A 12,930-nucleotide genomic window follows, 5' to 3' on the forward strand; every position below is an offset into this window, starting at 1 on the left:
CACACACACACACACACACACACACACACACACACACACACACACACACACACACACACACACTACAGTCCATGGACTACAGTATATACGTTGGCTATTTAAAAATAGCAGATCTACAAGCTCACAGCACATCACTGTACATCTGATATAGAAAGTTTGTGTGTGTGTGTGTGTGTGTGTGTGTGTGTGTGCGGTGTAGAGGGAAACATGTTGCAACGCAACACGTTGTGAGCTTGAAGATCTGATATTTTCAGCAGATTTGGTGTAGAGAGAAAAGGAGGGTCCGAGGATAGATCCCTGAGGGACCCCAGTGAGACAGACAGACAGACAGACAGACAGACAGACAGACAGACAGACAGACAGACAGACAGACAGACAGACAGACAGACAGACAGACAGACTCACAGCGTTGAGGTTTAGTCCAGTGTTCTCCTCCATGATTCACACTGTAGGAAGTAGAACAACAATGAATCAAGTCAAAACCTCTGCTGCTTAATGTCTCACATCGGCCTATTTTAGTCGCACCAAATATTTACTAAACACATTTTGTCATCATTCTCCCACAGACTCTGTCCAAACATCACACACATTGGTACCATATCTCTATGGTCATGTGATTAAGACTCTGTCCAAACATCACACACATTGGTACCATATCTCTATGGTCATGTGATTAAGACACATCTCTCAGATTTGGATTAGATTTCAACAAAATGTTTCAAATCATGAACGATTGCCTGTGAAACATTGCTGGCCCACAATAAGCTGCCCGTCCTGGCGTATGTATAAATGATTTATTTATACATATTACATATAGCTTTACACAGATTGTGCATTACATTCACACACATATTCATACACACACATATTCATACACACATATCCATACACACACATTCACACACCTTTACATAGATTGTGCATTACATTCACCCATTCACACACCTTTACATAGATCACACACACACACACACACACACACACACACACACACACACACACACACACACACACACACACACACACACACACACACACACACACACACACACACACACACACACACACACACACACACACACACACACACACACACACACACACACACACGGATCGAACCGGGAACCTCACGGTTCCCATCCGGCCACTCTACCGCTGATCCACTGCCACCCCTGTCTTTCTCTGTGTGTTAGATTATAGATTATGATGTCATTTATAAGAACACTGATACTTCTATCTGCACTTTATGGGTCCGCCTGGCCAGTTAAACATTCTACACTGTACTGACCAACATGGACACAGTCCTATAGTCTACTGACCAACATGGACACAGTCCTATAGTCTACTGACCAACATGGACACAGTCCTATAGTCTACTGACCAACATGGACACAGTCCTATAGTCTACTGACCAACATGGACACAGTCCTATAGTCTACTGACCAACATGGACACAGTCCTATAGTCTACTGACCAACATGGACACAGTCCTATAGTCTACTGACCACCATGGACACAGTCCTATAGTCTACTGACCAACATGGACACAGTCCTATAGTCTACTGACCAACATGGACACAGTCCTATAGTCTACTGACCAACATGGACACAGTCCTATAGTCTACTGACCAACATGGACACAGTCCTATAGTCTACTGACCAACATGGACACAGTCCTATAGTCTACTGACCAACATGGACACAGTCCTATAGTCTACTGACCAACATGGACACAGTCCTATAGTCTACTGACCAACATGGACACAGTCCTATAGTCTACTGACCAACATGGACACAGTCCTATAGTCTACTGACCAACATGGACACAGTCTATAGTCTACTGACCAACATGGACACAGTCCTATAGTCTACTGACCAACATGGACACAGTCCTATAGTCTACTGACCAACATGGACACAGTCCTATAGTCTACTGACCAACATGGACACAGTCCTATAGTCGACTCACTTGACAGTCTCCAGGGCAGCAGACAGCTCCTTCAGAGCAGAGTCTCCTAAGTGGCTGAAGTTCAAGTCCAGCTGTTTCAGCTGGGAGGAGGGGTTGGAGGTCACAGCTGAAGCCAGAGAAGAACAGCCTTCCTCTGTGACTCCACAGCCTGACAACCTGCAGAGAAATACACATTTAACAAAGTGCTGTTGATGTTCGAGTAGAGATCCACACAGAGAGAACACACATTATTTACCCCAGGATCTGCAGTCCACACTGTGGACTCTTCAGTAACGCAGAGAGCTGGAGCAGTTGTGATTCCTGCAGGCAGATGAAACTGAGGTCCAATTCTCTCAGATGGAGAAGATTAGAGCTGAGAGCTGAGAGCAGAACTTCAAATCCTGTCTGTGTGAAGGTACAGCCAGCAAGTCTGTAATTACACATGAAATATCTGGACTGAATAACAGTTTTGGAGTAAAGACCCCAAGAGATGGAAATAAAATCTGTGCGTGTGTGTGCGTGTCAACATCGCTCTACATACTGTAATCACTGTGCCTCATTAGTTCACATATTGTAGTTACTGTACCGTAGCATTGATAATGATAATCCCCTAGCAGCCATGATGGATCACATATTGTAGTTACTGTACCGTAGCATTGATAATGATAATCCCCTAGCAGCCATGATGGATCACATATATTAGTTACTGTACCGTAGCATTGATAATGATAATCCCCTAGCAGCCATGATGGATCACATATTGTAGTTACTGTACCGTAGCATTGATAATGATAATCCCCTAGCAGCCATGATGGATCACATATTGTAGTTACTGTACCGTAGCATTGATAATGATAATCCCCTATAGCAGCCATGATGGATCACATATTGTAGTTACTGTACCGTAGCATTGATAATGATAATCCCCTATAGCAGGCATGATGGATCACATAATTGTGATTGAATAACTGACCTGCATAATGTGGTTGGATCATCCATTCATATAAATCATAGTCTAGCATATTTGCTATATCACAGCCTTGGTTTAAAGACATGTATACTATACTTACACCTCCTTTTATGATGATCTCCTGTTTATGGTTATATACAAGTGCATATGTTGTACATCTCTAAATGTTCCGATGAATTGAACAAGGTGGACCCTCTTGTAAACAAGTGTAATGCTTGTGGTGTCGTCCACTCACAGTTAACAGTCTTTTTATATTTGAGTTGTGCTTGAAATGTACTGTAATTCTGCAAACTGTTAATAAATACTTAATCAATCAATCAATCAATCAATCAATCAACCAATCAACCAATCACAGAGCCTTGGTTTAGAAAGACACACATTTGTATAGCAGCATTTTAATTACGGTCTGATAAGCATGAATGTCACATGAGATTGGATCTATAGACCAGGGTTCCCCAATTAATGTTCCTCAAGGGCCATATTTTGACTAGGGAACCAGGCTGGGGACCGAGTCCGCATGCGCGAAAAATTGGGTTTTTTTTTTTCATTAATTAATTTAAAATGGTTCTCAACCAGTGGTCCGGGGACCAACAGTGGTCCTTGAGGGGGTGCCCAGTTTGACATGCATAGGCTACTGACCCCCATTTAATGCCATTTATATCTGGGACACCCCCCCAAAACAAAACAAAAACATTTTTTTTTAAATTCTTCCAGGGGCCACAAGGGCCGCAAATGGCCCGCGGGCCGCCTATTGGGGAACCCTGCTATAGAACCTCATGGAGGGGTAATGTCACAGTACATGGGTCTATAACTCTGAGAAGGTACAAATGGAACCAATTTGGTTCCATTTGTACACTCTGAGAGTTAAATTAACATTGATTTTTACAATATAAATTGGGGGGTCCCAGAGATAGAAAAGCCATTAAATGGGGGGTCCGTAGACTAATGCATGCATGTCAACCTGGGGGTCCTTGAAATGAAACGGGTTGAGAATCATTGCTAGAGCCCATGGGGGGTCCCTGGCGTATCTTTTCTAACGGGGGTCCGCAGGGCTAATTAGTGTCAATTTGGGGGTCCTTGACATGAAAAGGACCTGCCTATACTATATACATAGGATACTTGAAATGTTCCAATATTTTTACTTCTACTTTGCATCTCAAAGGCAAATATTGTATAGGCTAATACTTTTATTACTCCACTACAATTCATTTGAAAACGTACTTTGTAGATTTTGATTATTACTACACACGCCTTGTGACCGAGCTTGTAGATCTGCTATTTTCAAAGGACGTTTGAATGGCATCTTTCTGCCCAAATTAGCACATTTGCTTCAAATAATAATAAATCGTATTTTAGTGCCAATACTTTTGAAACTTTTACTCAAGTGAATTCTGAACACCGTTCCTGTACTTTACTGTACTACTACAATAGGTACTTATGAATACTTGTACTTCAGTAAATCATGTGAGTGCCCCGTTCAGGGCGGGAACGCCTTTTGGTGTTTTATGCATTACGTTATACTATAAAAATAGCAGATCTACAAGCTCGTAGCGCGGCACCGAGTGCCGCGCTACGAGCTTGTAGATCTGCTATTTTTATTTTTCTTTCAGAGCGAACGTTTTTAACTCATATCTTTGCTTCTGGGGGGGTCCCTGGAACAACATATTTTCAGATGGGGGTCGGCGGCCAATTACAGATAATTCTGGGGGTCCTTGACATGAAATAGTTTGAGAAACCACTGACATAGAAACATGGGGTTTTTCCAGAAAACTGAAATGATTGATTTAGAAGACATTATTTTGCATATTTTGCAGAATCATACATGGGCAACTGGCGGCCCGGGGGCCAAATGCGGGCCCCCACCTTCACTTAATGCGGCCCACAGGTTATATCTGAAATTCTGAATACTGAACTATGTTATTGATTTCTTGCATTTCCAAACATGCAAACATGACACGCTTTAATTATTTTAATTACTTTAATTAGTCTATATTAGTATTCCAATTCAAATATAGCAGAAACATATTCAGGATTTAAATGAAAAAATAGCAATGAGCAATGAGCTTGTAGATCGGCTATTATTTTGCTACGACAGTAATATGCAATCTGCATGGCCCTCTGGAGTGAGTGTGGAACTATAGTGGCCCTCTGGAGTGAGTGTGGAACTATAGTGGCCCTCTGGAGTGAGTGTGGAACTATAGTGGCCCTCTGGAGTGAGTGTGGAACTATAGTGGCTCCTCTGGAGTGAGTGTGGAACTATAGTGGCTCCTCTGGAGTGAGTGTGGAACTATAGTGGTCCTCTGGAGTGAGTGTGGAACTATAGTGGCCCTCTGGAGTGAGTGTGGAACTATAGTGGCCCTCTGGAGTGAGTGTGGAACTATAGTGGCCCTCTGGAGTGAGTGTGGAACTATAGTGGCCCTCTGGAGTGAGTGTGGAACTATAGTGGCTCCTCTGGAGTGAGTGTGGAACTATAGTGGCTCCTCTGGAGTGAGTGTGGAACTATAGTGGCTCCTCTGGAGTGAGTGTGGAACTATAGTGGTCCTCTGGAGTGAGTGTGGAACTATAGTGGCCCTCTGGAGTGAGTGTGGAACTATAGTGACCCTCTGGAGTGAGTGTGGAACTATAGTGGCCCTCTGGAGTGAGTGTGGAACTATAGTGGCCCTCTGGAGTGAGTGTGGAACTATAGTGGCCCTCTGGAGTGAGTGTGGAACTATAGTGGCTCCTCTCCATCATCAAAGTTGCCCTGCCCTGTGTTAAACGATGGTATAATCCTCCTCATGCTACATCACATGAGAACAGTGTGACTGAATTTATAATCCCTACAAACATCTATAAAGTCCAGTCACTCAACTCACTGCTTCCGTCACACGATAAACCGCATCAATGTTTAGCTGGACATAACATTAACATTCCACACCATGTGCATGCAGCACGCACGCACGCACGCACGCACGCACGCACGCACGCACGCACACTCTCTCTTTCTCTGAATGGTGGTTGCATGGTGGTATGTATATAATATATATAATAAATTCATGTTATGGAAAAGAAAGCAACTTTAAACCGTACGGTCTATCCCATTTTGGGCGGGAACCCCTTTTGGTGTTTTAACTATTGAAAAATAGCAGATCTACAAGCTCATAGCGCAGCAGAGAGTGCCGCGCTATGAGCTTGTAGGTCTGCTATTTTTGAGAAATCGTGAAAATGTGCCTCAAATCTTTGAATATATATTATTACAGACTTACAGAGTGAACATTTTAACTCAAATCTTGTAGTCTCAAAAAAAAAAAGTTGTAGTCAGTAACGTAATCCGAGTACCACAATTTAAAAAGTAGGGGGTTACTTTCAGTTACTTTTGGATTACTTTTAAGCAAAACTCTATTTAATTAGATAAAACATGTTTTACCATTGATAACCAGACAAGAATGTTTGAGCCTATGCAATTAAGAAAAGGACAACAGAAATATGGTTAAATCAGTGGTTCTCAACCTTTTTACAACAAGCAGAACCTCCTAAATATTTGGCTCTCAAGTTCCAACCTTATTATGATTCATGTTAAAATACAGTCCTATTCGGCTAGGCAAGGCACGTGTTCACACAAAAGGCTTATTCATTCCAAATCATAATAATATATACAAATATAAAGAATATAGGCCCTAGCCAAAGTGGTAACAAGACAACTCACCCCTTTTCTGTTTTCCTCCCGGAATTTTCCCCAGTGAGGGGTGGGAGAGGCTGGACAGCAGACGGCTGGACTTTGAATTTATCTAACTATAAACTTTCACGGCAGCAGACAGCCTAAGTACAAATATAATTTATGAAAAGCTACTACAGTGAAGTCTGTTCACAGAAGTTGTTGTAGGCTATGTGGGGATTATCTGACGAGGTACCATTTGAGTGGGAAAATCTTACATATACTAAATAATACTAAATTGTTTATAGGGTCAATATAAGTAAAATAATATAGCCTTTCCACAGGAGTATCTTTTTATATTTGTCCAAAAAGAATACAAACAGCCAATAGCATATTACAAAGTTATCCCCCTCACTGGGGAAAATTCCGGGAGGAAAAACGGGCAAGCACCGGGGTGAGTTGTCTTGTATTCGCCAAAGTCATGCTGTAGGGCACTGTAGACTACAAAATGATATTGATTAAAAAGAAAGAAGGAAAACACTAGCACTTTAACACTAAGTTGTCACACACACACACACACACACACACACACACACACACACACACACCTTTCTAGCACAACGTTACGGAGCTGATGAGTTTCATACTGTTTCACTTTGCAATGTGCGACACCGCGCATTGCAAGGCATCTCTATCTATTGGTCACAGCTGAAATTAATCGCAGATTTAATTACAACTGATTCAACTGAAACTCTTTGGATTTGTATCCCGTTTGAACATACCACCACCACCACCACACTGTGAAGCTGTTGAGGGCTGATTACATCCCGCTGCATGTTATTATTATGTCCATATAGAGTTATGGTTTTTAGCGAGCCTACTACTACAGTGTTAAAGTGTCATTTCAACGGTGTCTTTTATATAATTTTTCCACTCCGTCAAAATCTAACCCAGAGCGCTCCAGTCAGTCCACCCCGACGCGGCGCCTCCTCCCCGGGTACAGTAGCGGCAGCCTACAGATCATTGTCCGCTGGTAATACAGATCACAGCACTATATAATGAAATATAATATAATATGTCGGGACTGGGGAGTCTGACGGCGGGGGAAACCATTGCCTGGGACCGATATGGCTCGTGTTGGAGCTGAGCCGCGCGCCGAGCCTGTGTTCACTGCGCAGTGGGCAACACACACACACACACACACACAGCGCATCATGTGCCATGCATGCGTACTAGTATTAAGTAAGTATTTTCTGTAAAGTATAACCCCTCGCACTATAGCCATGTTAAACAATTCTGTGTTTACAAACACACAAGCACGCTAATGAGCTGAGAGCCTGAAACCTGAGGACAAAGACATTCCAAAGGCCAATCGAAAGCTACATGCAAATCTCGGAACTGCTCAAGTTACCGAAAAAACAAGCATACTTTGGACTTATAAATGTATACAATTAAATTACCCAAATCAATAATCTGTTGGAATGAAAACCTTCTTCAACATTCAAACTATGTTAATATGAAAAAAACGAAAATCACACAAAAATAAATCTAGTTTATTTAGCGCCTTTTCATTATTGGCGAGATGAGGACCATTTTGCCAGGCTCGGTCACATATTGTAGTTACTGTACTGTAGCATTGTGATGTGAGAGAGTGAACTAGACAACACAAACTCTGACCATAATATTATTCTAATCAGTGTGGGATACCATGATGTCAACTTTATTCACACTCTTATTGTTAGAATCAAACTATAACTAATAAAACAGAACTAATCTAAATAATAATCTGACCTCAGTATCTCCAGTTGACAGTTTGGACTCTTCAATGCAGCAGAGAGCAGGTCCATGGATGGATCCGTTATGTCATTATAACTGATGTCCAATTCTCTCAGATGTGAAGGATTAGAGCTGAGAGCTGAACACACGATCTCATATTCTGGCTTTTGGAGGTAACAGCCAACAAGTCTGAAAATGTAGATGATGTAAAATCAGTGATTATCAACACAGATTAGATCAAGTTCATGTTCAAGGAAACTAACTATAAAGTGTAATGTAAATGTACAGTCTTAGTTGGTCAGATATTGACAGGTCATATAAGAACAGTCTAGTTGGTCAGATATTGACAGGTCAGATAAGAACAGTCTAGTTGGTCAGATATTGACAGGTCATATAAGAACAGTCTAGTTGGTCAGATATTGACAGGTCATATAAGAACAGTCTAGTTGGTCAGATATTGACAGGTCAGATAAGAACAGTCTAGTTGGTCAGATATTGACAGGTCAGATAAGATCAGACTAGTTGGTCAGATATTGACAGGTCATATAAGAACAGTCTAGTTGGTCAGATATTGACAGGTCATATAAGAACAGTCTAGTTGGTCAGATATTGACAGGTCATATAAGAACAGTTTAGTTGGTCAGATATTGACAGGTCATATAAGAACAGTCTAGTTGGTCAGATATTGGCAGGTCATATAAGAACAGTCTAGTTGGTCAGATATTGACAGGTCATATAAGAACAGTCTAGTTGGTCAGATATTGGCAGGTCATATAAGAACAGTCTAGTTGGTCAGATATTGGCAGGTCATATAAGAACAGTCTAGTTGGTCAGATATTGACAGGTCATATAAGAACAGTCTAGTTGGTCAGATATTGACAGGTCATATAAGAACAGTCTAGTTGGTCAGATATTGGCAGGTCATATAAGAACAGTCTAGTTGGTCAGATATTGACAGGTCAGATAAGAACAGTCTAGTTGGTCAGATATTGACAGGTCATATAAGAACAGTCTAGTTGGTCAGATATTGACAGGTCAGATAAGAACAGTCTAGTTGGTCAGATATTGACAGGTCAGATAAAAACAGAGAACCAGAAAACATCAAAGTGAAAGACAGATAATCTGCATTAATAGTACAGTAATAATATGTATTAATATATTAACCCATTTAGGCCTGAAAAAACGTTCGCTCTGAAAGAATATATATTCAAAGATCTGTGCCGCATTTTTACGATTTAAAAAAAATAGCAGACCTCTGCTATTTTTCAATAGCAGATCATAATGCTTAGTTAAAACACCAAAAGGCGTTCCCGCCCAAAATGGATTAATATGTATAAATATATGTATTAATACTACAGTGTGTAACTTGTATGGATCTATGAATGTTATCTTATTTATTATTTTTACTTTGTTCTGTGCGTGTCAGTCAGTTCCATTTAGGCAAAAATGCTGTATAAATATTACACACACACACACACACACACACACACACACACACACACACACACACACACACACACACACACACACACACACACACACACACACACACACACACACACACACACACACACACACACACACACACACACACACACACACACACACACACACACACACACACACACACACACACTTTGAGACCTGATTATTATTATAGTAATTAGGTGTGATGGTAGATTGATTCTATTCCAATAGGTTTTCTATTCACATGACTAGTACTAACCGAGCCTTTCTGCAGTTCCTCACAGCTGGGAGTAGTCTGTTTTTCCCCCATGGTGGTGTGTCGTATTGGTGCAGGTCCAACTCCTCCAGAACCTCCTCTGACGTCAGCAGCATGAAGGCCAGAGCTGAACACTGGCTCTCGGACAGCTTTGTCTTTGATCTGTCCGCTGACTTCAGGTACTGTTGGATCTCCTGATGTACTGAGTGGTCGTTCATCTCCATCAGACAGTGGAAGATGTTGATGAATCTGTCAGGAGAGAGACTCCCATCCTCATTTTCCATCTCCTTCAGGTTGTTGATGACTCTCTGGATGCTCTCTGGACTGTTCTCTGTGTGACCCAGCAGGCCTCCTAACAGACTCTGGTTGGACTCCAGTGAGAGGCCGTGAAGGAAGCGGACAAAGAGGTCCAGGTGGCCGTTAATACTCTTCAGGGCTTTTTTGATGGCTCTCTGCAGGAAGTCCTCCAGAGTCATTTCCTTTTCTTCTCCTTTGTTGTCTTCATCATCATCATCATCACCGTCTTCTTCTTCTCCTCCTCCTCCTCCTCCTCTTCCTTCCATACTCTTCAGGGATTCTTCAATGGCTCTCTGCAGGACTTCTTCTTCTCCTTCTCCTCCTCCTTCCATACTCTTCAGGGATTCTTTAATGGCTCTCTGCAGGACTTCTTCTTCTTCTTCTTCTTCTTCTTCTTCTTCTTCTTCTTCTTCTTCTTCTTCTTCTCCTCCTCCCAGGAATGTCTTCAGGACCTTCTTCGTCTTCATGCTCCTCTGTGTGAAACAGTGCATCAGGTAGACTGCAGCCAGGAACTCCTGGATGCTCAGATGAACAAAGCTGTAGACCTTTCTCTGAGATTGAACGGTCTCTTGTTTGAAGATCTCTGTGCACACTCCCGAGTACAGCGCGGCGTCGTTCACATCGAGACCGCACTCTTCCAGGTCTTCTTGGTAGAACATGACGCTGCCTTTCTCCAGATGTTCAAACGCCAGCATGCACAGCTTCAGGAGAACATCCCCGTCAGTCACCTCATCATACTTTGTCTTCATCCTTTTTATCTGGAGCGAGATGAAGTGGCTGAACATCCCGGTCAGGTTCTTGGGCAGCTGTCCTGTCTCGTCTGTCTTCACCAGGTCCTCCACAACGGTAGCGGTCATCCAACAGAAGACTGGGATGTGACACATGATGTGGATGCTCTTTGATGTCTTCACGTGTGAGATGATGGTGCTGGCCAGCTCCTCGTCATCACTGAACATCTTCCTGAAGAACTCCTCCTTCTGGGGGTCTGTGAACCCTCGTATTTCTGTCACCATGTCAACGCATGCAGGAGGGATCTGATTGGCTGCTGCAGGTCTGGTGGTTATCCAGAGGAGAGCCGAGGGGAGCAGATTCCCCTTGATGAGGTTCGTCAGCAGCACGCCCACCGATGATGTCACCGTGACATCAGAGACGACGTCATTGTTGTCGAAGACGTCAGAATCGACATCAATGTTCTCGAATTTCAGCGGAAACCTGCTTTCATCGAGACCATCGAAGATGAAGCCAACTTTCCAGGCAGCGAGCTGCTCTGCTGTGACCTTCTTTAACGTTGGATGGAAAACCTGGATCAGTGAGAGAAGACTGTGCTGCTCATCTCGGACCAAGTTCAGCTCCCGGAATGAGAAGGGAACCAGGAGAATGATGTCTTGGTTCTCCAAACCTCTTGCCCAGTCCAGAGCGAACTTACGCACAGAGAATGTCTTTCCGATGCCAGCGATGCCATTGGTCAGAACTCTGCTGCTGGGTGTGTCTCTGCCAGGGAGGAGGGTCTTAAAGATGGCACGGCACTTGATTAGGACGTCATGGAGGGTCTTCATGTTGGAGGCGGTCTCAAGCTGCCACACCTCATGTTGCTGATTAACCCCTTCACTCCCTCCCGCTGATAGGTGGAGGTCTGTGTAGATGTTGGAGAGGGAGGAGGGCAGTTCAGTGACGTATGCCACATGCTCAAGACCGTCCAAAGTGACCTTATAGACCTTTAAATCCTCCTGCAGACTGACACCTGATATGAGAAGATTAATACATGTTAAACATTCTCCTTCATTCATAACTTTACATTGAACATACCATGTAATTAAAACATATTAAATATCCTCTAGAAAATCTAAATTTGTAAAAGAAAAGAAAATAAAAGAAAAGAAAAGAAAAGAAAAGAAAAGAAAAGAAAAGGGCTAAAATAAATTACATTGGATCATTTGTTTTAGTCTGTGTTACAGTATTTGGACATTGATACAGGAATACAACATGGACATTTAATGTCTTTTGACATTTAATGAGTGTAAAATGTTTCCAGTCTTACTGTGTCCAGGTGTAGTTTGACTGAATGTCTTCTGTCCAGGTGTGGTTTGACTGAATGTCTTCTGTCCAGGTGTGGTTTGACTGAATGTCTTCTGTCCAGGTGTGTTTCTGAATGTCTCTCTGTGAAGACAATAGAATATAGAAAATGGATAGTTTATTAACAATCCTACTTTATTATAAAACATTCTTTATCATTATGTCTCATACAGTAAAGTAGAAGAGACAACATCTTAAAGTTAAAGGACAATGTTGTTGTTGTTGTTGTTGTTGTTGTTGCTGCTGCTAGCGCACAGCTTTCCGGGTTCGTGTAAACACAAACATTGGCCTGTGATTGGCTGATCACCCCATAGCGATGATTTGATTGGCTGAGCAAAGTAGGCCACATATTGAAGATAAAAGTGAGAGCAGAAAGGTGAAGACGGAAAAGTGAGGGCGCAAATTGTGATCATATAGAAATATGTTAATAATAGAAACTAAAAACTATTAAACGTACAACTTTATTTACTTTAAACTAGAGTTATAGGTAAAAACACAAATCGGACAGT

The 12,930-nt window shown here is 42.2% G+C and overlaps 1 protein-coding gene across 1 annotated transcript in view; it reads right to left on the reverse strand.

Annotated features, from left to right (window-relative positions):
• LOC306916740 (uncharacterized protein) overlaps positions 1-12,930 on the reverse strand; it is a 64,117-nt gene that overhangs the window by 33,769 nt on the left and 17,418 nt on the right. Inside the window, exons 9-14 of the mRNA XM_079494757.1 lie at positions 12,387-12,505; positions 10,055-12,089; positions 8,344-8,517; positions 2,205-2,378; positions 1,970-2,125; positions 406-446 (exon numbers count right to left, since the gene is read on the reverse strand). Coding sequence (XP_079350883.1) covers positions 406-446; positions 1,970-2,125; positions 2,205-2,378; positions 8,344-8,517; positions 10,055-12,089; positions 12,387-12,505 — 2,699 coding nt within the window. The remainder of the gene's footprint in view (positions 1-405; positions 447-1,969; positions 2,126-2,204; positions 2,379-8,343; positions 8,518-10,054; positions 12,090-12,386; positions 12,506-12,930) is intronic.

This window comes from Electrona antarctica (genome assembly GCF_951216825.1).
Source record: "Electrona antarctica genome assembly, chromosome: 23".
Lineage (NCBI taxonomy): Eukaryota > Metazoa > Chordata > Actinopteri > Myctophiformes > Myctophidae > Electrona > Electrona antarctica.